Source organism: Podarcis raffonei, chromosome 5 (genome assembly GCF_027172205.1).
Source record: "Podarcis raffonei isolate rPodRaf1 chromosome 5, rPodRaf1.pri, whole genome shotgun sequence".
Taxonomy (NCBI): Eukaryota; Metazoa; Chordata; class Lepidosauria; order Squamata; family Lacertidae; genus Podarcis; species Podarcis raffonei.
The window spans coordinates 57,992,943-58,019,602 of NC_070606.1; the positions used below are offsets into that span (position 1 = coordinate 57,992,943).

The following is a 26,660-nucleotide window of genomic DNA, read 5'->3' on the forward strand; positions in this document are numbered from 1 at the left end:
GCTCTGAGGTCCTAATCACTCGCTGACAGTGTTTATCCTGAGTCACAGTGTGGTTTTAGAACTCTGAGGTCAACAGTCAATATGATTTTCTCACTGCACCAGCTGTAGGAGAAAGGTCTACCAGGTTTGCATGGTGAGCACACTGTGTTAAGGAATTGAGTTGTGGGCAACTTAGATCTGCCAGGAGTTATGCCTCAATGCTTTCTATATGCTCTGAGTCAGGAAGGTTTTGGGCATCACATGGCAGGACAGAGTCTCAAACAAGGATGTACTCTTCCACACCCACATTCCCAGCACGTTCACCCTTCTGTCTCAGTGACGTCTACGCTGGCTTGGTCATGTCCACAGAATGTAAAATGGCAGGATCCCCAAGCATTTGCTTTACAGGAGCTGGCTTCAGGCACTAGGCTTGTTGGCAGACCAACTCTGCATTACCAAGGTGTCTGCAAATGTGACATGAAGGCTGGCAACATTAACCCTGCTGTCATCTTTCAAAGATGACTTCAGTGCCTAGAGACAGACAGTCAGGTGGTGTAGCCACAGCAGTTACAAGAGTAGGAATGACTGCTGGGAGAAACACAGAAAGAAGAAATATAACGGTGCACCTGTAGTACTGGATGCCTTCATCTGCCCTGCCTGCAATAAAACATGTCTCTTCTGTATTGGTCTCTATAGTTACAGCAGGTGCTGTAACTCTCCAAAGGGGCACACTTCCATTTTCTCCCAAGACACTGATGCCAACAGCAATTGCTGGTGCTTGCATAGAGCCCGTGTGGCACTTTGAAGTGGGGCTTCAAAATGCCATGCAGTGTGCTTGTGCCCAAATGAGTTAATTTCACTGTGCAGGCAAAAACAGATTACTCCACACCACACTGACACAGTGTTCAAAACTCCCATTGTTCTAGGTGCATTTTGTGACAAGGAATTTCATTAGCATGAGCTGTTTCTGAGCTCAGCACAGTATTGTGCCTAAGATTTCAGATTAAAACTGCAGAATGAAAGGAAATGAGGACCTTTTTCTGCCTCCCCACTTCCAGCTATTTTTTAAAGACTGGAGAAGAGACCCTCTTAAGAATATTAGGGGGTGGGCAGGGGAAGGGCTAGACCATGTGAAAAATGAACAGTTCATTTTCAGCTTTGTATTCTTGTTATAAAAAGTGTGCCTAGGCATTCCGTTGTTGTGCCCATAACCTAGGTTTAAGGTGCCATTTAGCTCCTAACTTTCATATGTTTCTAACATTGCACTGACATCAGATGATTTGCACATGGGTAGCCTTGTCTGCCTGTCAAACTTGGCCTTCAGGGGATGGGGAAGGGAAGGATTCAGCCCACAGGCCAGAACCAGTTCAACAGCACTGGTGTAAGGCTTTATGTGTTACTATAAGCACCATGAATTTGGCTTCATAGCATGTTGACAGACAGTGCAGCGCCTTTGGAAATGGCGTAATATGTTGTTACTTTTTGGCTGCACAGGCCAGATCCTCATCTGGGTTGGCCAGTTTGACAGGTAGGCAGGACCACTCAACTTTCAGTTGACTGACATGACAAAGATGCCAGGTGATTTGGTAATCTAGTTGGGACTTCAAAGCACCTCACAGGCAGCAGGGTACAGTACTGTTAAAATGGACAGAAAAGACTGTTTGAGCAGGGGTTTCAATGCAACCCCCTTCCTGATAAGGAGCAGGTTTGTAATGAATCCTGCTCATCAGCTGATGATTTGGTATGTTTATATCTTAAGTAGCTTTTATTATATTGAATTGTTATGCACCACTTTAGTAGTAATATTTATTCAGCTTATATCCCACCCTTCCTTTCAAAAGAGCACAGAGCGGCAAAGGTATAAAAACCTCTGAATCTGAATCGACATTCATTTTCAGTAATTACTTTAAGCAGAAAGTGAGAGTGCGGTGAGATGGATGCGGTGTGACCTACTCCTGCAGCTCCTTCCTCAGGTCAGTCAGCTGCCTGCCTGCTTGGGCAAGTGGAGGACGGAGATTCATTTGCTCTTCTTGAGAGAAACAGCTAAGAGGATTGGGCACTTTCCCCGTTCACTGTCGCCTCACGGCTCTTGGGCAGTCGAGCATGCAGCGGAACCTGGCCAGAACCTCCACACAAAAGACAACAACATGGCAATCCGGCGTGTCTGATTTGAGTTGATGGACTATACAAGCGCGGAGCCTGGCGTTCAGACCGTATCGTCTTACTCGTCTTGGTCTTATTACACCAGAAACCGGCTGCCCGCCCCGCGTTGCTTCCACCCACGCGCGACAGCATCCTCTCCTCAACTGAGCTTCGGGGTTCATCCCGTCGGAACGCGAGAACAAGCGGTCCGCGCGCGCCTTCCTGCTGGCCTATCACAGGCGCCGCGCGCCTGAGGCGCCAACGGCAACGCTCCCTCCCCCCCCCCCCCCGCGCTCAGTCCCGCGGGAAGGAGCCAGAAGCAAATTGCATAATAGGACGGGGAAACCAGTGGCTCGTTTTTGAACGCCGTCCGTCCCGGCAGCCAACCCGAGGTAGCTCCTGGCTTTCCATCCCGCCCCGTTCTGCCACGGCAGCCTGGCAGCCTATGGAGGGGAGGGCCCTTTCCTGAGCTCCGCCAATCACAGCGCCGCCTCGAGAATTCCCCGCCCGGCCTTGCCTCCTGACCGGTAGTGCCGTGCTATGGAGTACGGAGCGCCCGGAGAGCAACGTCGGTGCCTGACAGAACCTACAAATCGAGGCGGGCTGCGGCGCCCGGCGGGGACATGACCCAGAACCTCAGTAGCGGCTCCCCCGCGGGCACCCCCAAGAGCCACAATAAAGCGGCGGGCCGGGGAGACGGCGCCGGGGGTGGCAGGTACGGCAGGGCGACGGCGGCGGCCACAACAACAACTCCCACCAGGCAGCGTGTCGGACGCGGGGGCGAAGCTCCCTGGGTGCCGCGGAGTGGCCTGTCCCACGCATGTGCCCGACGTGGGTTGGGGGTGGGTAGTTATGAGGCGGGAATAGGGGCTTCAAGGCTCCCCGGCGGGGGTAGGTGGGGGGGCCTCGCTTGCGAACTCTGCTCTTTGTAAAGGAAATAGCCTGCAAATAAAAATTGCCATTAAGTGGAAGACTGGCTGGGCTAGAACCTTCGCACCCTGAGGCGCTAGATTTTTACTTGTAATGACTTTTCTTTTTGAGGGGCAGCAGGGTGGAGCCATGTTATTTTGGCGAGGGGGCCCTTCACAGTATGTCATTCCGTGGTGGTGGTGGGTTGTTGCACTTTCCTGGCCCGGAGAGAACAGAAGCAGGACGGCGCCTTGCTAGAGCTCCTCACTTGCCCTCCTCCTCTTGGGGAAGCGACAGTCAGGATTCCCAATTGTTTTGTGTCGTCTCCTACTTGCTTGGGTTCTTGCTGAGGGGGGCTGCCTTAACTTGATTAATTAATCCTCCCTATCACTCCCCCACCATTCTGCTTTGGGAAGGGCAAGAAAGTGATCTGAGGCTGCTCTTTGCAGTCACCTCCTCAGGTGCCACGACAGAAAGCATCATAGTCCAGCCACAATCTGCTTATTCTGTGTGAGCGATAGAGCGATTAAGATTCCTCTTGGTGTCATAAACTCAGATATATAAGCTAATCGCTAAATGGCATCTTAAACCTAGGTTATGACTGCCACAACAGAATGTCTAGGTGCCAATCTTTTTTAAACAATGAGCCTTATTCATAGCTGTCAACTTTTTCCTTTTCTTGCGAGGAATCCTATTCGGAATAAGGGAATTTCCCTTAAAAAAAGGGAAATGTTGACAGCTATGGCCTTATTGTTTTAATTATTTTTCATTTCATTTCTATACCACTTGATATATTAAAGAAAAACATCAAAGTGGTTTACAACACATTAAAACATCAATTGAAACAACCCAGAATAAAACAAATTTAAGTTTCAAAGAAAACATTTCAGATCCCTCTCTAAGTGACATTTTGCTTTCCCCAGAATTATTTGCCTACTTAATTTATATAGCTGCCCCATAGTAGAAGTACTCTAGGAAGTCAGTGTACTGTAGTGGTGTCAGACCAGGACCTGGGAGATCAGGGCTCAAATCCCCACTCATTCATGAAGCCCACTGGATGATCTTGGGCCAGTCACAACCTCTTAACCTACCTCACATGGTCGTTGTAGGGATTAACTGAGATGGGGAGGTGAACCATATACTCCTTGGAGAAAAACGTGGGTTATAAATGCAGTAAATAAGGTCATCTGCTTACCTGCTTAAGAAAGCAGGAGGGGCCAGACAGATGGAGATGTCAGTCACCAACCTGGCAATCCAGAGATCTCCACAGGGTTGCAATTGGACCCGCGCCAGTCATAAAACGTGCCTGGCTAATTTCGGACACTGTTTCTCATTGCTAGGTTGCCAAAAGAGAGAAGGCAGGTAGGCAAGTGCCTTGCCATTGTCAATTAGCCACATGATTTTCGGGGTGGGGGCAGCCACTTCTACTTTGCTGCCTACTCACTCTAGGTTCTGGGTCTGATTCCCACTCCTCTCTGCCCAGAGGGAGAGGGCAGACTAAGGAATGGAGGGAGCTGCTCTTTTGAACTGCTGTTTGTTTACCTGGGCTGGGGAGGAGGAGCAGGTGCTGCTGTCACCACAGGCAAAGCTCCAGGGGACCTTTCTTTCTGGTAGCTGATTGGAGAATGGCAATCAGCTGATGCTGAGGCTTTGGCATCTGCTGTACAGTACTACCCCACTCCCCATGGGAAAGCATTAAAAACAACATTTCCTGTCTGTAATCTGAAGAGGTGCAACTCATCTACCGCCTCAGGATCCCTCTTCCCAGCTCATACTGAATGTGCACACAGATCCACAGCTATCCTTTGGGATCAGAGTCATTCTTAAATTCTACAGCTCCTGTCACTCAAGTCACAGCATTTTAAGGATGAGTATAGTGACAGATAGAAACAAACCAGGTGGAACTTAGTGAAATATTCTAAGGCAAATTGTATGTTAACAAGGGGCCAGCCAGATATTTTTGTGCACTTGCAAGCATGGCACTATAAGGGTGACTGCTTTACTGTGTGTTCTTAAGCCCTTGTACTCTTTATTAGAAGTGTGTTACTAACTTTTGTTGCTTAGTAGCTGTTGACTGCAATACTTAATAGAATTCCATGCATCTTTTAGAAAGCCATCCAAGATAGGCAGTTCTTAGAGAAAAAGATTCCATAATTATGCATTGTGTAAAGTACACTCTTTCCTGATCTGTTTTAAGATGGACAAATCACCTTCACTGATTCGGTACTGTCCTAATGTGGATTTTGGATTTTTTGTTATGTCTTGCCCAGCTACGGTTTGTGCACTTTCACTGTGTGATCCTGAGCCCTATTATATGAGAGAGAGAGCGCACAAACAATTAATCTTCTAACAGTCCACAAGATAATTTCTCTTCAAAACCTATGAAATTGTTTGATAATTATGGAAATCAAGCACATTATTTTGCATGGGCTTTTTTCAAAAAGCTGAAGAATGTTTATAGAATTAAGTATGGTGTGAAGAAAGAGGGATAGAGGGAAGTTTCTATCGCGTAATACTGGACTCTCGCATAATACCAATGCAGCTGAATGAACAGATAAAAGAAAGTACTTTTCATACAGTACAGGCCGGTCAAGAAGAGGTTACTGGTATATGAGGAGGAGCCCATAGCCTTCTGAGGGCCCAGATGTTTTAACCTGGGCTGCTAACCACAACAAATATTCTTGGAATACACTGCTTGCCCCCCCCTTTTAACAGTTTTTAATCTCGAATTTATTCAAGCATGGACATATGAACTTTTTTGCTATACAGTGGTACCTCGGGTTACAGACGCTTCAGGTTACAGATTCTACTAACACAAATAGTACCTTGGGTTAAGAACTTTGCTTCAGGATGAGAACAGAAATTGCACGGCCGCGGCGTGGCGGCAGCAGCAGCGGGAGGCCCCATTAGTTAAAGTGGTACCTCAGGTTAAGAACAGTTTCAGGTTAAGAACGGAACTCTGGAATGAATTAAGTTCTTAACCCGAGGTACCACTGTAAATCTAAAATCGGTTTTGACTTCCTCTCTTCCATCTGAAATACCACACCTGGTTTTATACTGAATGTACTGTAGCATTGCTAGCCTAAGATTAATTAACAATGACATAAATAATTTATACCTTATGTGCCTTTCCAGCTGTGTGACAGGCAGATGTTTGTCTCTTGGTGCTGTGCTGCCCCGCATTGCAGCCACGTCAGGCTGACAGATGGAGATGTTAGGTGTCAAACCTGGTTTCTAGACATCTCTACTGCCTCACAAACAGCCGTTGCCTGTTTTGAAATGTGACTGGTACCTGACTAATTTTGAACGCTGCTTGAAAGAGGAAAAACAATGTAGACAATGTGATTTTTATTACTGGGAAACTCTAGTTAAGAGTGTAGATTTTGAGTTTCCCAGAGCAGCTGGCTGGCTGCATCAGGAAGGAGGGAGGTCCTTATCAAATGAGGTAAAGGCTATTGAGGAGGAGTGGTCTTCTTTACATAGGCATAACACTCCCTTCCTGGAAAGTGAAACTAATCTTGCACTTAGAGGTTGACTGCTGCAAAGAGTCCCAAAGAAAGCTGAATCTAAAACTATGAATTCTAAACCATCAGATTATCAAAGGCAGTCAGAATGAAGTTGGTGAGTTTCTTTTGAGTTTCTTGACACTCATAAGACATGGGAATTCTGCCAGAATTAATGTTGGTTAGAATTTTTTTTTTGAGAAGTATGATTTAAAGGTTCCATTCTTACTATTGATAAAGCTGGATTAAATTAGCAATATTATTATTATTATTATGCTGCCTGTTATTATGCTTTTTATTATGTTTTTATTTTTGATGCTCTGTAAAATGTGTTTGTAATGCTGTACACTGCCCTGGGATCTTTTGATAAAGGACGGTATATAAATTTAACAATCAATCAATCAATAACACTTTATACACTTGCAGGATATGGAAGCAAATACAGATTTAGTTCATAGTTTTCACTGTTTGCACTAAATATATGCTAAATTAGATCACTCTCCCAGACATCAGGAAATTTTCTAGTGCAAACTTAAAAATCGCTAATTTTGCTAGGATTCAACCCACATAACTTGCTTTAATCTGAGTGCTGAGCCCCAAAAAAGTGCCACAAGGCAAAAGCAGATTCAAAATTCTAATAATTACTAGCAAGTCATGCTTAGATCTGAATGCTTAGGGATCTTAAGTGAAGATGTGGTGTTTGAAAACAAATGTAACTTCTGGAGCTAAGTAAAAGTACAGTGTGTGTGCCATAACTGACTTGACTTTATCTTGAAAGCGTTGAGACAATTCCCAAAGAGTATGCCAAACAGAATTGCAACTGTACCACAAGAAAAAGTAAAGACAATTAATCGGACTTTGGGCTCAAAGTATCTGCCTATGGATGAGGCTTCCATTTGCCTGATTCACTGTTCAGGCCTTCTTGCCGGGCTGGTAATTATGCCACATCTCTGTATTGTGTGTGTTTGGCTCAATCAGTCAATTCCTGACATTCAGACAAACTACAGATTACATGGCTCTGGAATGAGGCTGCTAGAAAGTAACCAAGGTCAGAGCATGGAGGAGGCTGACAGGAAGGAACCAAGGCCAGGAGAGTGAACTATGCAAAAACACAGAGCAGCCTCCTATAAATGTAAGCTAATTCTGCTTTGATGCACACTCTAGGCTTGCCTCCTACACACACACACACACAGCATGCAATGTACTTTTTTTACTCTTACAAACCTCTTACAAATTATTCTTACTCTTACAAACCTCTTACAAGTTATTACTTGTGCATTGTTTTTCAGGTGTAATAGTAAAGTGTACCTCCATTACTGGAAGTCTGAGAAATACTAGGCTAGACTCTGCAGGTGTGGATGCAGAGGCCCTGTTCTGTATCCACATCACTATGCATTGAAGGTGGGATGCAATGAACTTTTTTTGTGTGTGGGGGGGTATCTGATCCCATTGTGGATGTTCAGTTTGTGACATGAGTAGGAGTGGTTCTGTGAATGTGAACAGAAGCTGTGGTTTCAATAGTCTGTGGTTCCACTGTCTCATATATTCCACAAGTTATGACACATTTGCCAAAAAGGCTTGCCACTGCATGACACCAGATTGTCAATACAAAATGCTATCTGCCCAAACATATTTAGAATCTATCCTTTTGACTTGACCTCTCATTTGATATACAAGTTAAGCAGTATGTTTGTATAGGTAGTATTTTCATGAACTTGTTTTTTCTCTTATAGGAACTGCTCTATTCTTGACTACTTCAAACCATCTCTAAATCAAGGTAAGCAAATCTTTCTGTTTATAAAATGTCTAGTACAGTATTGAGCTGTGGAGCTCATCACACATTACTCTTTACTGTGAAAAGCATGAATTCCTGTATAGGTGAAAATTGCACAGTTCTGATTTATTGCATGTCTGGAAGCAACTGCTCATGCATCACATTCTGCCAGGCTCCCTTTTTACCAGGCAGAGGAAGGGGCAAATTTCATAGCTGGTGACAAGTCTCCCACAGTACTGGGAATGAGATCATGCCATGCATTCTCTTGATTTGGATACCTTGGTTAATCCCTGGCAGTAGTTTCACAGCCTTGTGTTGATGGGCAGCAGGCTTCTAAGCACTGGGCATGTCTATAATCTTGTTCACATCAGGAAGTGTAACCAATGTGAAGCTTACTAAACATGAAAATGAACTACCAGACATTTGAATTGCATTTAAAGTGTCTTTACTTTTCATAAATCCAACAGATTTTTGGAGTGATTTGATTGTTTAGGTCAAGATTACTATGAGAGCCACTGCAGTATTTGGATGAGGATGATTATGGTGTTACCAATCTTGATTGCTATTTATTAATTTTTATTTAACAATTTGTTTTTAATGGTTGGAAACTTGAGTTTTATTTTTAAAAGTTTGACCTAAACCAGTCATCCCCATTGTGGTTTCTTCCAGATGTTTTTGGACCACAGTTCCCTTCATCCTTGATCATTTGCCATGCTGGCTGGGGCTGATGGGAACTGGAGTCTAAAACATTTGGAGGGTTCTAGGGCGGAGAAGTTGATCTATGCTGTCTGGTAGGATCTCTTCAGGTTTATTCTTTGCTTCTCAATGACATGATGTGGGGGGGGGGTCAAGCTAGCCACAAGCCTTGGTTTGGACATAATGTGAAGCCAGCTCTAGTTTGTTTTCTTCCCAACGTGGCAACAGCAGGAGCGACTTTGGAACTTTTGAGCAGCATGCAATAGCACTGTGCTCATAGTTTAAAATAAACCATGGTTTAATGCAGGGTTCTTCAAACTTGGCCCTCCAGATGTTTTTGGCCTACAACTCCCATGATCCCTAGCTAGCAGAACCAGTGGTCAGGGATGATGGGAATTGTAGTCTCAAAAAACATCTGGAGGGCCGAGTTTGAGGAAGCCTGGTTTAATGTGTTGTGTGAAGCAGTTTTGAGATTCTGGTATTTTTTTATTGGTGTCAAACGTTGATTCCTGATCAGCTCCGTTTTGGAACGTTTCGGCTCCTGAATGCCGAAAACCTGGAAGTAAATGCTCCGGTTTTCAAATGTTTTCCAGAAGCCGAACGTCCGACATGCCTTCCACTTGAGTGTAGGAAGCTCTTGCAGCCAATTGGAAGCCGCGCCTCAGTTGTTGAACATTTCGGAAACTGAATGGGCTTCTGAAACAGATTACGTTCAACAACTGAGGTTTGACTGTACTAACTTTCTGCTTTGTTCAGCATTTGTTGATGAAGACAGAACTCTGTTAATGTTTTTCAGAAAAAAGAAATGGGAAAGCTGGGCTTTCAGTCTCACATTCGGAGCATCTTAGAAAAAGCATATTATCTCCAAAACAGAAGAGAAGGAAGAAGTTGCCAATTCCACCACCCAATCAGAGTCCTATAATTGAGGCCTTTCTCAGAGGTGCTAAATCTGAGAAAAAGGACTGTCCAGATAATGGAATTTTTATGACATCAAAGGTTTTGCCTCCCAAAGCTGTTGCTCGGCAACTCTTCACAACAGATGGATCCTCAGACTGTTCTTTCACATTAAAAGATAATATATGCACAAAAAACCTTGAAAAGAATGAAATATCTCCTATTCGAACAAGGACACCATTAGTAGAAAATAGTAGAGAATGTAATATGGATTACATGGAACTAGACACAGCTGGTTCAGGCTTGACTAAATGGACTTCAACAGCAGAAAATGACAGTTTGAAAAAGGATAACCACACATACTATCAAAAAATGGGTTGTTTGAAGATACCACAGTTTAGCCCAATTAGTTCTTCATCCCAGTTGTTGTCGGAAGTTGTTTGCAGGGAGAGACAAGTGAAGGAGAAAAAGATGCTATCTAAGCAACAACCTTTTGACTCCGTAAAGAAATCCTTGGAAGTTAGCTTTTCTAACCAGGTATGTTAAAGGGGGTAATAAATACCAAAGCAATGAAGTTTTTAAATGATGTAGCATTCACAGTATTATCCAGTTATGAAATAGTAAGTATACCTTGCTGCTCTGGTCACTTAATATTTAAGTTACTGTTTGGGGATTTTTAAATAATATGAACTTTGGGGCTCCTTTAAGCTATTTGCAGTCTTAAGATTTGGAAAGTAATGGGCCTTGATGTGGCATTGCCTTTATTTTAGCAAGGGTGCTGCCTCTTTTATTTCAGTTTCATGCTAGTTTAAGTATGACCAGCCTCTGTATTTTCAAGGCTGCTGTACTCTCCAGAAAGTTGTCAGGAAGTATGTATTGCCACACAAACTGATTTCACACATAGACAGTTAAAGTCTGTTATGGCTATTAACTGTGGACAGACCAGGAATCCCCTTTAAAAACAATCTTACATGTTTGCTTAGGTATGCCTGAGGCTGTACTTGGTAGTTGCTCTTGGAACTATTATGGGATGACTTAGCACTTACACAAGTGCCAGTCTGGGGTGGGGGGGTGGAGAGACTCTAGCTGCTACCAACTCATTCATCATTTACATCCAAGTGAGTGTCAGTTCTGGGTATCCATAAATAATCAAGAATCTACTGACACAAGCATACTTTACTACATACTGGTGGCTTTCCAACCTAGTACTTGCCTTTTACATTACATCAAGCATAATGTCCAGAATTTAGGAAGGCTTTGTGGATTGGTAAGAAAACTAGACAGGGCAAACAAAACATTAATGATCTACTCAGCAAAACTAACTTCAGATATTATTAAACACGCCTCCCCAAATAAAATTGCATTTCTGCCTCCTACTATTTATTTGCCATAGAAATTATGGAGATTAGGAAACAATAGTGTACAAAGAATCTAGTTACCTTGGCTACCTTACTGTTCGGAAGGTTGTAACTGTCTTGGTTCATATCATTTGCATGTGAAAATGTGCATAAGTTTACATTTTTCCTTAAACGCAACATGAGCTGTCAGAAACTTAAGGTTCAATCATCACAGCAAACTTGGCCGGTTATGCTAAAATGACCTGTGGATGCTTCCACATGATAGTTTATTGTAAACGCAGTGTTGTTCGTGCTAGGAAGCTTTTTGTGGTGTCCACATGATGTCATAAAAAAAGTTGGATTTTCCCTTTCAGAAATTCCATGAGTTACGTAAAATGAATGGCCAGCATTTGAAGTCAGTGCTGGTGTGAAAGCACCTTAGCACTTTTTTTGGGGTGGGCAATTTTTCATGAGAGTGGTGATATCACTCTGCCATTTTGTTTCTGGCAGCCCAAATAAAGCAATTCACTGATTGCCCCATTCTGAAGGCACATGCATAGTACCTACATCAGCCTCTCTTTAATTTTTAATATGGAAGATTTAAATATGACTGCTCTTGCACAAAATCTGTGTGTGTGTGTGTGTGTGCGTGTGCACGCGCCCCCCAAGAGGACATAAACAGGGTCAAAAGTTGGCAATGGTTGCTAAGCAATGTGAGGAAGGAGATGGAGTAGGATGACAGGATGTGGCTCACAGAGACCTTACTGGGCAGCTGAAAGAATGATGGTGGCTGTAGCCAGGTTGGGGTGGTGGCAGCCTGTTTGGGAGGTGCCCTGCAAGGAGGCCCCTTAACCAGCTGGTTTTAGTGTTCAAAATGTTTCTGGGTTGGATGATCTATAGGAAATTAAAAGCAGTAGAATGCATGAAACAGAGTATGGTGGAAATGAATATATTTGTGCTACAGTATCAAGCCCCCTCTTGCAAGCAAAGAACTCCCCCACCAATACTTCCAATTTTGTCTACTGTGACACATGCTGGTAACATTTGCTCTTGGGTTTTTCCTGGGGGATTTTTAAAAGGGAAAATGTGTGTGTACGTGTACACTTTGTATGTCAGTGGCACACACAGGAAAAAATTGATCTGAATACCTTGTTTGTGAAAACACCCTCCCGTGGAAGGACCCTGAATATGCAATTTCTCTTTCCTGTGTCAACATCCAGGTTGAAGTCTGTATCAATCAATCCATTATTAATGATAAGTTAAAATATTTGAGAGAGTTTCTCGTGACTTGGAAAATTCACTTTCCACTTCATGTGTGTGCTTTGTTCATAGAAATCTTAGCCAAGCTGGACAAAACAGCTTTTTCTTCTGAGGTTTTAGAGCTAAGATATCTATATAAAAGTTATAAAGAAAACGGTTGTGTTTATATGCAGCCACTATCATGAAGCATTTGCCATATCTCTGCCATTTAACTGGTTAGCCACATCCTTCCTGCTCTGGGGATGAAGAGATGTATGAACCCCATAGTATTGTCTTGCATTAAACAAGCCAGTTCTATGAGGATCATGTGTGTGCCTACATCCTATTTACTGGAATCACATAGGCATATGAGAGAGCCCTGGCCACATGAGAGGGAAACAAAGAGCATGGTGTATGATTACTGCCAGGTAGTTATTTGCAGGGCCACATATCAGCGTTCATTTTTAGCACAAAGGCAAAAGAAATCTATTTCAAGTTTAGGCTTTTCATTTTAAAAAATGTGGCCATTTTTTCGTATTTGAGTCTTCTGCTGTTCAGCAGTCTTGCACATTTCCTTCAGGTCCATGTGTGGAATCAAGCTCAATACCTTCTCACAACTATCACTAGAAGCAGATATCAGGCTTTTTTGATTCCACAATACAAGCAGTAGTTTGAGGAGTATGAAATAATGGAGTGAGCTCTGAAACCGATCCTCAGTTATCAGTGTGCTTGCTTGGGCTGCCTAAAAGTAAGAGCATGCAAAGGCAAGCAATAGTAGTTATAGCTGAAAAGTAAGTACTAGAGATCCATCTATAGCTCCTGCCTTCATCAGATGTGAGGAACCATTGGCCCGCCAGCTGTTGCTAAACTACAGCTCCCATCATCCTTGGCCATGCTTGCTAGATATGATGGGAGTTGTAGTTCAGCAATATAAAAGGCCATGTAAGATTTCAGGTGACCTATGCGTGTCATTTTTGGCTTCATTTACGCGTTCTAAAAGAAAAATATGTGGAATATACTTTAGGGTCCCATGACTGCAAATGAAAATTTTCACTGTCCCAAATAAATAGTCGTGGTGGCTCTTAAGAGTTGAGTTGTTTGCTGTGCCCATAAAGCAGTAATACCGTTTAAGGCATTGTCAAATCTTTTTTGTCTCTGCTTATTTGTAGGATACCAGAGGTCTCTTAACAAAAAGATCAGTCTCTACTTCGCGGGAATCCTCCTCAGGTATGAACATAGCAGCTAATGATGTAGAAGAATTGGAACAAGTAGCTTACTGCACTGCAGTATCTCCCCTATTGATGGCTCCAGTTGTAACTAATTTACATACAGTAATCCAGTGCATATTTACATGAAAGTAAGTTCCATTATGTTCAGTGGAGCTTGCTGTTAGGTAAGTGTGCACAGGACTACAGCTTGAAGAGCTCTTTATTTTCTTAAGATGTTCTAAATCAAGGGTAGACAATGTGGTGATGCCCTCCAGATGTTGTTGGACAAGGCCAACAAACAATTCTGGTCAACAGTACCCACCGACATCATGGGCCCAGTTGGCAGTCTAGATTAATACTCATACCTTTGATCCCGAAGGGCCTTGTGAGTCTATAAAGTTTTGGTTCCTGAACGCCACAAACCTGGAAGTGAGTGTTCAGTTTGTGAATGTTCTTTGGAACCCGAACGTCCTTTTTGGTGTTTCTGAACGCTTTGGAAGTTGAACGGACTTCCAGAATGGATTCCATTCGACTTCCGAGGTACCACTGTCATCCCTTGGAACATTCTGTTACATTGACATTCTAATCAAACAGAACTTTTTCAATGATGTACCACTATTTTAGAGGCCTTGCATTATATAATAATTTCAGTTCATTTTCATTTCACAGCTGAATCCTCTTCAATGCAAGCTTCAGAAGCAGAACTTCCTTCAGGATGGGACTCTGATGAAATGATTAACATGAGAAAAAGCCAGACCTGCCCATCAGTACACCCTGACTCAATACCTTTGTTGGGAATATCAAAACATAAAGAATATTCCAGAAAACGAAAAAGGAAATCTTTAGAAACAGATTTGAAAAAATCAAAGAAGTCCAATATACAGAGGTTTGAAAAACACAATTTTAGTAGTTCACTGGAAAAACATAATTCTGACTGCTCAAAAAACAGAATGTCTCCTCATGTTGACTTGCAGGTAGAGGTTATGACTCCACCTGACAGTAATTTGCCTCTTTCAATAGAATATATTGATACTGAAGAAAATGGATATAATAGTATGGATACAACAAATAAAGATTGCCAAATCCAAATTACAGATGCCAAAGAGAGTCAGTTACAGACATTCCCAAAATTTTATTTAGAAAAGGTGCTTCCTTTGTTTAAAAAAATAGACTATAAATCCATTAAATGTCAAGAAAAAATATTTTCCAAACAGTCAACAGAATCTGAATCACACATTCGGCATAATAGTTCAAGTGAAGCACTGAAAATGACAGTTCATCCGCCTCTCACTTCTACTTTACCTTCAGAAAACAATTCTGAGCAACCTGTATTATTGGGAGATAATGTTCTGTCATCAGAAGATTTGGATCTTGGCACCATCTCTAGCTCTTCATCTGATTTAAATGAAGGTTCCAACCCAAGGGCATGTATTTTGAACAGAAAACCAAGTCACTTTTGTGATAGTGATATTGAGACCTCTGACAGCAATATGGACAGCAGTGATGAAGAGATTCTCTTGCCACTTGACCAAATACTGGCCCAGAGTGCCAGACCATCTGCAGAAAACCCAGAACAGAGAAATGACGAAAGTGGTAAAACAGACACCATGAGTCCATCACAGAAGATTCCTGTAAGTGGTTAAAAAGCTCATCTTAGTTTAGGAAATCATTTGAATGGTTCAGATGTAATTATCTGAGGCTAATAAGCCATGCTGTATCATGTGCTTCTGTGCTTACTCCACATTTCTCCTTGTGCACTGGGCTTCAGCACTTTTATTCTTGTTTTTTAAAAAAACAAAAACAAAAAACCCTCAAATTCCTGTTGCTTCCAGCTGGGGAAACTGATCTAAACTCTTATAAACCAGGCTATGAAACCCAAGAGGAGAGAGGCAAGAAGTGAGCCTACAGGCACAAGTCTTGTTCTCAGGTTGGAGAACCATGGTCTGGGGTAACTGAACTGGGCTGTTCTAGCTGTGTCAAATGTGAATTTCTCTTGAAGACTGGTATTTTATAGCACGGGTGGGAAAAGTCCTGGGCAGTTTTCCAGAGTTATTGTCAGAAGTGACACAAGTAAACACAAGCTCATTCTGGTTTAATGTTTCAGTTTCAGAAGGAGTACTGTTCCAAGGGGCTACTCTTACTTAGATAACTACAGTGGTGTTGGTGTGTATAGTTAGGATGGGTACTCACAGGAATATAGCAGTCATGCAGAAACCTTGTTAAATAGGTATTATGACATGTTGAGAAGTCACAGCTGCTGTTTCTGCTACCTGAGTGTATGCCCTTCCTCTTTACAAACAGAAAGGCTATGTTATATTTTCTCAAGTCTGCATCCAGGCTCGGTTCATGTGTTTTGGTACCTTAGCTCCTAATCAGAGCCACAGACAGATGGCTGAGTTAAGTGGACATTTCTGAAAAAAAGTAAATAAGTCAAATTAGCTCAGATCTCCATCAATTTTCAGGAAATAGAAAATATCCCAGGAAAATTGCCAATTCAAAATCTTCCACAAAATCTATATTACTTGAGAGAGTTTGTATTGCCCATGTGAAGATGGCACCTATCTGTTTTATTGCACGTATACATTTTGGGAACCTGTGGTGGTTTCCTAGCTAAAAAGAAGCAGTGTGGTCTTTGCAATAGAGGATGTACAACTTACATACTCTTTGTATTTTTCCTAGTTTCAAAATTTTCCTTAATCTAAATGGTGATTGAGAACATGCAAAGTAATGGTAGCTAATGGAACAAAAATACTTGTATTTTTAATTTTCACTCTTTGTTTCAGCTTTTCACACCTTCTGTTAAAAATGTCCATTACATGAATCACCTGGAGGATATCTTGAAGGAGAAGGAAGCATTCAGAAGGTATGTATGCCTGTGTGTCTCCTATCCCTAGTAATGCAATTTAGGATCACCCTCTATAAACATTATGTTGAAGAATGATACGACACCCTTGTTGGTATTGCCTGCAATGAATATACTCACCTTTCACTTAGTAGCAGGCTATTTCCCCCCATATATGGCATGAGAAAAGAGTTGAAGTTAAATAAAATTAGCATTGTTCAGTTTTGCACTATGAAAATCATCTTCTAATCCATCAGATACTAATGGATAAGTATCTTCCTGTCTGCAAGGGTCCCCATTTCTACCTTAAGTTATAGTCTTTTTTTGTAGTTGTCTTCATTTTGAACTTGTTGAATTTAAAATATGAGATGGTTTTCAATGCATCAATACATAATTTGATGAAAGCCATGAAACACTTGTTCTAGAAGCCTGCTTAATGTTACAGGGTTTCTAGTGGTTACTAGGCTTCTTCAAATCTTATCAGCCTTAAAAAGCGGGAATATTTGAAGTTAGTTCCTCACATGCCATCTACTATTTCCATCCACCATTCTCTCTTCCATGTCATTGTAGTAGAGATCCTATTGACTGTCCTGACCTTTAAAACCTAGACAGACAGCCTAAATTTGCTGTTTCCTATAGGAAACACTGGCTTACTGCAGAGTTTGTACAAAGAATACATATGAATCTATTGATTCCTTATGAAATAACATTTTAATAGAAAAAAGGACATGTCAATGAATTTTAGCAATCTGCTCTATGTTGCTTTTTCTAACTCCAGTAACAAACAGAAATACCAGGTGCCTGTTTATAAGAGGAAACATGCCAATATTTAAACTTGCTCTAAGATGTGCTGTTATAATCAGAGGCCAAGGTTCTTTTTAAACACCCTTCTCTGCATTACAGGATAGATGAACTAGAGAAGCAGTTACAGCAAGTCAAATGGGAAGTTCCAATAAATTGTCAACATGAAGAAGACTCTGATGATGGTGAACTGTCTGCAGAACACAGGTCTTCTAATTAATCCTTTTCTTGTGATTATACTCAATGAAATACTGTTTGTCTCATTGACCACTGTAATCTACCCTTCTACTGGCTTTCCAAAAATTTTCTTTAATTTCTCTCTAGGGTCCACTCTTATTCATCATTTATATCCTCTATACATGATTGCCAGTTGTAGTGTTAGGCCATGGCCTGGTTCAGATGATTTACTGTAATAAATCATGTTTCAGGATGGTTATCAGGAACCATCAGAGCAAATCTCGGGCTCTTGTGCTCCCCCCCTCCTCCTTTGTGTTTGAGATGATGAGTGAAAACTTTCACTTTAGTTTAAACCATAGTACTGCATTTGATAAAGACTTTAAGAGATAGTGGTTTGTTTAAAACAAATCAAATCTCATATCATATCCTGGTTTATCTAACTTTGGTTAGAACAAATCCCAGTTCAATGAGTTCAGAAGTAACCTAGAACTGTGGATTATTCTAAAGTAAAAATGGACTTTGCACTCTCCTGCGCAGTGGAGGAGAGGGGAGTGGGATCATGTCCAGGACTTTCCATGTCCACCCCCCCAATCACTTTACCATGACTTAGTTCAAGGATAGGGGGCCCGTGTATTGCAAATCCCATCATGTCTGACCATTGGCTATGCTGGCTGGCTCTGATGGGAGTTGGAATCTAACAGCATCTTTTGGACATGATGTTGGCTGCTCTTGCTCTAAGTGGATAAATGTGTGGGATAACTGTTTATTAAACAGACTTTTAAGGATTATACATTACAGATGTAATTTTGTGTTACAGAGAATTTTTAGAAAGATTTGCATTAATCAGTGATGCTATTCCTGACCAGCACCCAGGAGAAAATATATTTCATGTAGTACATACTGGGAAAATCTTCAGTCATCTTAACCTTGATTTGAGGAATTCTGGGTTTCATCCTCAAAATCCCATTGAAAAATATATTCTCGGGTAAGGATGGTTTTTAGTAATGTCCATTTTCTTAAAGTAGCATACTAGCAAAATATCATTTGTATGGATAGCTATGCATGCTAGTTGGTAGTTTGCCAAAATCAAAGAGTCTTCTGTCCCTAATGTATGCTTGCTACCCTTATTAATCTCTGCAAATTAGACAAGTTTCGAAATTAGAGGTTGTGTTTATTGAAATGTGTCAGTCAACCTTGTAGTGCCTGTTTTAAGTGATCAGTTTGTAATTTACTTAAAAGACCACTGTAAACAGTTAAAATCTTTGGCAGGGATGTAAAGACACTTGTACTGTAATGTGGAATTGTTTTAATGGTAAATATGGTTATATAATAGTTAGATAAGAGTAAAGATGCAGTAAATCTAATTTTTAAAATGGAACCTATGGAGGGAGGGAAGGAGGTCTAAGCGTTTGTAAAAGCCCTGTATTTTAATGTTTGAAATCGCTATGTTTTATATGTATATATATATTTTCTTTCATATATATATGTTTACCTTTTAGTCATGAAAAATATTGTGTACCACTTTTCAACAAGCCTAGTTATTCTTGCATCTGATTTGGCTTAAGCATCACCTGCATCATATGTCAATCTGTTAGCAATCTGTTAGTTGGCCATCATATGCTTGTGCAATAATTTCCTAAGAGTCTCTCAATTGAGGCTGCAATTCTCCTGTTAAAGCCTCTGTTATTGGGTAGAATTCAACGTTGTCCTCTTGTGGTTCAGTCTGTGCAAGCATTGCAGTTTGCCAGATGGAACAATCCTTTTCTCCCCCAAATGCTGTTGGGGGTGGGTTTCTCCTGACCCCTCTGAACCAATTTGTGGGGAAGGAGGGAGAAGCACCACTGAACAAGCAGAAATCCTTGTGCAGGGCTGCCACTGGAGGGGCTGATTAGGTGAATCCCACCCTCAGTTTCAGGTGTGGTTCTTTAAATCTGAGATTTAATACACAGGTTAACTTTGAAAACATGGAAGTGATTCTTGGTGGTTCTTTCTGCAGATCTGGAATAACACAGCAGCTTTTTGTAATCTCTGAAGGCTTGCTTCTGTCAGCTTACTACAGTTCTCCATGTCCTGTTCCCATTTTAAAATGGATGTTTCGGGTAAGATGCATCTTATTTAATGTTGCATTGGATATCATGAATCCAGAAGCCTTATTAGACTGAACTTCAGTTAGTTTATACCTTACAGTTTAGCTTTCTAGATTGCTCATGTTCTGCATGCACACACTCCCTGGTTCTTGGAGCATGAGCTGTTGGTAAATCCTGAGAATTAAAGAGCTGGCATATAAAATAATTTTTCAGTTACAATTCATTCTGTATTAACTCCTATCTAATTTAAGAATTATGAGCACACTTTTAAACTAGCCACTTAATGCCAGAAATGTGAAATGCCTTGCATTTCATGTTGATCACTTGCTTACCTCTTCTCTCTGCACTGCCAGCAACCTCCAGGCTATTATTTCTCTCCATACTGGCACTGTTTCATGAGTTGTCAAACCTAATCCGTTCCGGAAGCCCATTCGGCTTCAGAAATGTTTGACAGCTGAGGTGCGGCTTCCGATTGGTTGGAGGAGCTTCCTGCACTCAAGCAGAAGCTGCGTCAGATGTTCAGCTTCCGAGAAACATTCAAAAACTGGAGCATTTACTTCCGGCTTTTTGGCGTTCGGGAGCCGAAATGTTCCAAAATGGAGGCATTTGGGAGCTGAGGTTTGACTCTGTACACCAAAGCTGTATTCTCCTCAGGAAAGGGGATCAGATTTGAAAGCCTATTGTATCTTTGCTGACATACCAAAATAGTTTACACAAGGGAAGACATAGGATGAAATAGACTATTACAGTGGTACCTCAGGTTACATACGCTTCAGGTTACATACGCTTCAGGTTACAGACTCCGCTAACCCAGAAATAGTACCTCAGGTTAAGAATTTTGCTTCAGGATGAGAACAGAAATCATGCTCCAGCGGCGCGGTGGCAGCAGGAGGCCCCATTAGCTAAAGTGGTTCTCCAGGTTAAGAACAGTTTCAGGTTAAGAACGGACCTCCGGAACGAATTAAGTACTTAACCCGGGGTACCACTGTATATGATTGACTTCAGACATCCCTAAAAGAGCCAAACCTTAACTCTTTTTGCAAAAGAAAGTTTTGCGATTTGAACTTCCTGAGCCTTCACAGTAGATAGATTGGAGGTACTTGAGCTAAATAGGAAGGTAAAGATGGAGAATATTCTGTTTGGCTGGAGTCTTTTTAGGATGGCTCTCTTAACACTTGCAGATCTGACAGAATTGCAGTTTTGTTTAAAGATTTATGCCCCACATTTTGATTATAAGCCAATTTGTAGCAGAATCCAGAGCATCCTTTCCTTTTGTAACGGGTGAACAGAGAAACGGGTGGCTGGAACAGAGTTCTATTTGGCTGGGAAAGTAAAGCAAGCTCCCGTTAGCTGCTCATTCTGTGGCCAGGCTGGTCTTCCCATTGCTATCATACCCTTCCTGTGCAAGAGGAGATGCAGCCTCCCAATGATCTCCTAGCCAGTGACAGACACTAGAGCACCATTACCTTTCAGTTCTTGTATTGTATATAAGTTCTTCTTAGAAGTGTTTGATTTTGTAATATGCTATCAAATGCACCTTTAGCTAATGTATATCTGAAAATTGTCAAATGATTCCATTTAGCTTTACTCTGTGAGCAAGTATTTTCTGCCATCCATTCCTTTTAAAGAAGTTAGCCTATTATTCTCTCCCACTCTCTTGTCCTTTTCTCAAGCTTACACTTAACTTCTTAAGTTCATTATGTATAAACTTTATGGGCCTGAATACTTGTCCCCAGGAAATACCCAGGATATCTTTCAGTTTGGAAGTCAAGGATTTAAGAGCGCTGCCTTCGCTTTCCCCCTTGTATAGCAAACTGGAAGAATATTTAAAAGACCAAAACTAGAGCAGCAATGGTTAATCTTATTTGCATTGATCAACACTATTCTAAGCTAGTAAGACTGATTCACATTTCTGGCACATCAGATCGCATTTGTACTGTATTTCAATAATTCTTCATCACAATGCAAGAATACTGAATATGCAAAAGTTCTAATTGTCTTAGATGACCTTCAGTTTTGTTTCAATTAAACAGATGATGTCAATTCATCCAGACAGTTCATTGTCAAGAAAGATTTTGGATATATTGATGTCATTAACAATTAAAACTGGTGAGTATTTGAAACTAAACTTCAGGAAGAACTTGTAGTTTTTACACATTGACACAAAGTCCTGCAACAGTCTTCTCACTTTTCACATAATTCATTCAAATGTAATTTGGTTGTTTTACCATCTAATAGAATTATTTTTAGTTTAATGTGGCTCACAAGGTTCCTTGTTAGGCGCAACAATCTGGTGATGAAGATTCAGCCACTTCCTAAGCCCTTCTGGCTCACTGTAATCAGGGAATGGTGGGAAGGCCTGCATTTCTTAATTTTTCTTCTGCAATTTTTCTTCCAGTTGTGGTAGATGGGAAATAATTAGCTTGCCAGCTCTAGGGCTTGGATAGCTTTTGGGAGAGTATTGGGATTGAGGGGTCTTAGGATTCTGCAAATCCTCAGCTGTCCTTGGAATACCCTGTTTCAGGCTGCATTTTCTACGGGCATGCTGGGGAGCCTTCCTCTTCACCAATTAAGCAGCATCTAAACTGCCACATAAGGCCTCTTCAGCCACCAAATGTCACCCTAAGCCTTGTTCACATACCCTTCTTCTGGTACAAAATATTTACCACTGAAGTAGCAGTAGAGCTATTAGTTCATGTGGGGATGAGGATGTGCATTTACAAGGAAATCACGTCTTGTTTGTCTTGATAAGTTGAGATAAAAAAACTACCGTATTTTTCTATGTATAAGACACCCCCTATTTTGGGAGGCTCCAAATTAGGAGAACACCCCTCAGCACTACCCGTGTATAAGACGAGCCCCAATTTTAAACCTAATTTTTTGGTTTAAAAATCTAGTCTTATACACGGAAAAATATGGTATATTATGAGACCATGACTGGTACAGACAATATAAATATTTCTGTATCTTTTCTGTGTTGATATGCTTATATATTTTCTGCCGTCTTTCCCATGTTAATCACACTGACAGCTTATTTGCTGCTTTGAAGATGATTGTACTTTTGTAGCACAGATGTACAAGAGTGGTGGGAAAATATTAAAATAGTACCCTTTGCTGTAGAAAACACAACTACAGTGTCCCAAAGAACATACCATGCTCAAGTTGCATTCTGCTGATTACTTAATGCTATTGAGTATCCTCCGCTATCTTCATAAACTACTTAAAGCAGAGCTCATGTCTGAGGGAACTCCATATATTAGCACTGGTACGCTTATTGTGCTTTCTGTTCCTCTGGTTTGGGAATAAATAGCCAAGTGTTATCTCTCTGCAGCTTCAGCTACCAACGACCAGCCAAGGCCGTGGATTCCATCAATATTTGATATAGCAACTGTGCTACTGAATATGGGTGTTCCTTTCAGTGCATTGTTTCCTCTGCAAGATTTTCAACCTAACTTTTCTGAGGATGATATAATGTAAGTGTTTAGCATCATATCAGTTTTTTCAATGGATTCATTAGGGAACCATAGAAATATTTGCCACTTCTGTAGGGTTCCGATTAGTATGTTTCTGTGGTTTGCATTTAAGTAGGTATTTCATGCTGTACTTTTATTATCTTTTTTTGTCTCCTGATACATATTTTCCTCGGTCCCGAGACCTCAAGATTTAGACTCAAATTAAACAACATTCTAAGTTTTATGTTCTATAACGTCCTACAAATGTGCCAAGGCAGAGCTTTTTATAGTAGTTCGTTTTGCCGAAGTGTAATAAATTTAATGGGGGAAATCCTTTTTTGCTAGATCTGAAATGCATGAGACTATACAGAAAAAACCAAGCGGAGACATCTTTGGAAACTCGGTTCCTATCTTTCATCTAATAGACACCAACCTTTGCAATATGTCCAAGGTGAGAGAGACCCCCCTCCACTCCTTTTCCTGTTTTTGAAAGTTCTCTTGTATAAGAGAAGCATATGTGGTGATTGCTGGTGATAGTCATGATTCACTTGGACAGCTAAACTTAGTAGCTGGTTGATCTTGACTGTTAAAGCTTTTAAAAAAGAACGTTCTTTCAATGAGTTTGTTTCTTATTGGTAGTTAGCAGAAATTGACCCCTGATAGGTTCAAGGACAGACAAACCTAGTAAGTTTCACATCAAAGGAATAAACACTGTCTGCACTTGTAATACGCAACTGAGATTAGATTCAATATTGCTTAAAGAAGAAGTTTTATTATCATCTCATTTCTCCCCTTAAGTTTCTGCGGCTCTGTATAAGCATGTACCCAGAAGGTTACACGGACAAAGAAATATTTATGTTGCTGTTGCTGCTGCTTAAACTGAGTTTGGCAAAAGAGCTGAAACAATTTCCCCTAGTGGACTTGGAGTGCCTTGTTATAAAACTACTGGAAAATATCAGAGAGTGGGATACCAAGGTAACTGCATCAATAAGTGTTTAGTGTAATCTGTGTAAAATTGAGCTTAATTTTGCCAAAACCTCCAGAATTTGTGTGTTTAGCCATGCCTTGAGGGAACTGCTGCTTCGGTTGAGCTCCAAAAGAAATATAATACTTTAAAATTCCAATCATTTGCTGATAAATACTACTTGTATTGGAGACACTGATTGGAAATATTATTTTTTGTCTAAGAAGTAGTAGATGTGTTAAACTGCAGCTACAGCGGCAGTGAAGATAACATGGTAACCAATTTTTATCTCAAAAGTAAGCATAGATATTATAAGAGCGCATTGTATCCCATAACATGTTGTTGTCATTTAGTCGTGTCCGATTCTTCGTGACCCCATGGACCAGAGCATGCCAGGCACTCCTGTGTTCCACTGCCTCCCGCAGTTTGGTAAAACTCCTGCTGGTAGCTTCGAGAGCACTGTCCAACCATCTCGTCCTCTGTCGTCCCCTTCTCCTTGTGCCCTCCATCTTTCCCAACATCAGGGTCTTTTCCAGGGAGTCTTCTCTTCTCATGAGGTGGCCAAAGTATTGGAGGCTCAGCTTCACAATCTGTCCTTCCAGTGAGCACTCAGGGCTGATTTCCTTAAGAATGGATAGGTTTGATCTTCTTGTAGTCCATGGGACTCTCAAGAGTCTCCTCCAGCACCATAATTCAAAAGCATCAATTCTTCGGTGATCGGCCTTCTTTATGGTCCAGCTCTCACTTCCATACATCACTACTGGGAAAACAGTAGCTTTAACTATACGGACCTTTGTCGGCAAGGTGATGTCTCTGCTTTTTAAGATGCTTTCTAGGTTTGTCATTGTTTTTCTCCCAAGAAGCAGGCGTCTTTTAATTTTGTGACTGCTGTCACCATCTGCAGTGATCATGGAGCCCAAGAAAGTAAAATCTCTCACTGCCTCCATTTCTTCCCCTTCTATTTGCCAGGAAGTGATGGGCCCAGTGGCCATGATCTTCGTTTTTTTATGTTGAGCTTCAGACCATATTTTGCGCTCTCCTCTTTCACCCTCATTAAAAGGTTCTTTAATTCCTCCTCACTTTCTGCCATCAAGGTTGTGTCATCTGCATATCTGAGGTTGTTGATATTTCTTCTGGCAATCTTAATTCCGGCTTGGGATTCATCCAGCCCAGCCTTTCGCATGATGAATTCTGCATATAAGTTAAATAAGCAGGGAGACAATATACAGGCTTGTCGTACTCCTTTCCCAATTTTGAACCAATCAGTTGTTCCATATCCAGTTCTAACTGTAGCTTCTTGTCCCACATAGAGATTTCTCAGGAGACAGATGAGGTGATCAGGCACTCCCATTTCTTTAAGAACTTGCCATAGTTTTCTGTGGTCCACACAGTCAAAGGCTTTTGCATAGTCAATGAAGCAGAAGTAGATGTCTTTCTGGAACTCTCTAGCTTTCTCCATAATCCAGCGCATGTTTGCAATTTGGTCTCTGGTTCCTCTGCCCCTTCGAAATCCAGCTTGTACTTCTGGGACTTCTCGGTCCACATACTGCTTAAGCCTGCCTTGTAGAATTTTAAGCATAACCTTGCTAGCATGTGAAATGAGTGCAGTTGTGCAGTAGTTGGAGCATTCTTTGACACTGCCCTTCTTGGGATTGTGATGTAGACTGATCTTCTCCAGTCCTCTGGCCACTGCTGAGTTTTCCAAACTTGCTGGCATATTGAGTATAGCAGCAGCATCTTTTAAAATTTTAAATAATTCAGCTGGAATATCATCATTTCCACTGGCCTTGTTATTAGCAGTGCTTTCTAAGGCCCATTTGACTTCACTCTCAAGGATGTCTGGCTCAAGGTCAGCAACCACACTACCTGGGGTGTACGAGACATCCATATCTTTCTGGTATAATTCCCCTGTGTATTCTTGCCACCTCTTCTTGATGTCTTCTGCTTCTGTTAGGTCCTTACCACTTTTGTCATTTATTATGGTAATCTTTGTACAAAATGTTCCTTTCATATCTCCAATTTTCTTGAACAGATCTCTGGTTTTTCCCATTCTAGTGTTTTCCTCTATTTCTTTGCATTGCTTGTTTAAGAAGGCCTTTTTGTCTCTCCTTGCTATTTTTTGGAAATCTGCATTCAATTTCCTGTATCTTTCACTATATCCCTCGCATTTTGCTTTCCTTCTCTCCCCTGCTATTTGTTGGACAGCCACTTTGCTTTCTTGCATTTCCTTTTCATTGGGATGGTTTTTGTTGCTGCCTCCTGTATAATGTTACGAACTTCCATCCATAGTTCTTCAGGCACTCTGTCCACCAAATCTAAATCCTTAAACCTGTTCCTCACTTCCACTGTGTATTCATAAGGGATTTGATTTAGATTATATCTTATCGGCCCAGTGGTTTTACCTACTTTCTTCAGTTTAAGCTTGAATTTTGCTATGTGTGGTGTAATGGTTAAGAGTGGTGGACTCATAACCTGGTGAACTCATAACCTTCCTCCCCGCTCCTCCATATGCAGCTTCTGGGTGACCTTGGGTCAGTCACACTTCTTTGAAGTCTCTCAGCCCCACTCACCTCACAGAGTGTTTGTTGTGGGGGAGGAAGGGAAAGGAGAATGTTAGCCGCTATGAGACTCCTTAGGGTAGTGATAAAGCGGGATA

General features: G+C 41.4%; 1 protein-coding gene across 3 annotated transcripts in view; it reads left to right on the forward strand.

Annotated features, from left to right (window-relative positions):
- Window positions 1-2,608: 2,608 nt before the first annotated feature.
- SLF2 (SMC5-SMC6 complex localization factor 2) overlaps window positions 2,609-26,660 on the forward strand; it is a 32,769-nt gene continuing 8,717 nt past the window's right edge. The window contains exons 1-13 of one of the 3 annotated variants that reach the window (XM_053389378.1): window positions 2,609-2,836; window positions 8,267-8,310; window positions 9,800-10,434; window positions 13,643-13,700; window positions 14,351-15,312; window positions 16,465-16,544; window positions 17,427-17,531; window positions 18,319-18,486; window positions 19,498-19,600; window positions 21,622-21,697; window positions 22,920-23,061; window positions 23,386-23,491; window positions 23,839-24,015. In XM_053389378.1, coding sequence (XP_053245353.1) covers window positions 2,745-2,836; window positions 8,267-8,310; window positions 9,800-10,434; window positions 13,643-13,700; window positions 14,351-15,312; window positions 16,465-16,544; window positions 17,427-17,531; window positions 18,319-18,486; window positions 19,498-19,600; window positions 21,622-21,697; window positions 22,920-23,061; window positions 23,386-23,491; window positions 23,839-24,015 — 2,748 coding nt within the window. In that variant the 5' untranslated portion in view covers window positions 2,609-2,744. Of the gene's footprint in view, window positions 2,837-8,266; window positions 8,311-8,976; window positions 9,099-9,799; window positions 10,435-13,642; window positions 13,701-14,350; window positions 15,313-16,464; window positions 16,545-17,426; window positions 17,532-18,318; window positions 18,487-19,497; window positions 19,601-21,621; window positions 21,698-22,919; window positions 23,062-23,385; window positions 23,492-23,838; window positions 24,016-26,660 lie in introns of those variants that run through there. The other 2 variants (XM_053389376.1, XM_053389377.1) reach the window with 2 other exon arrangements.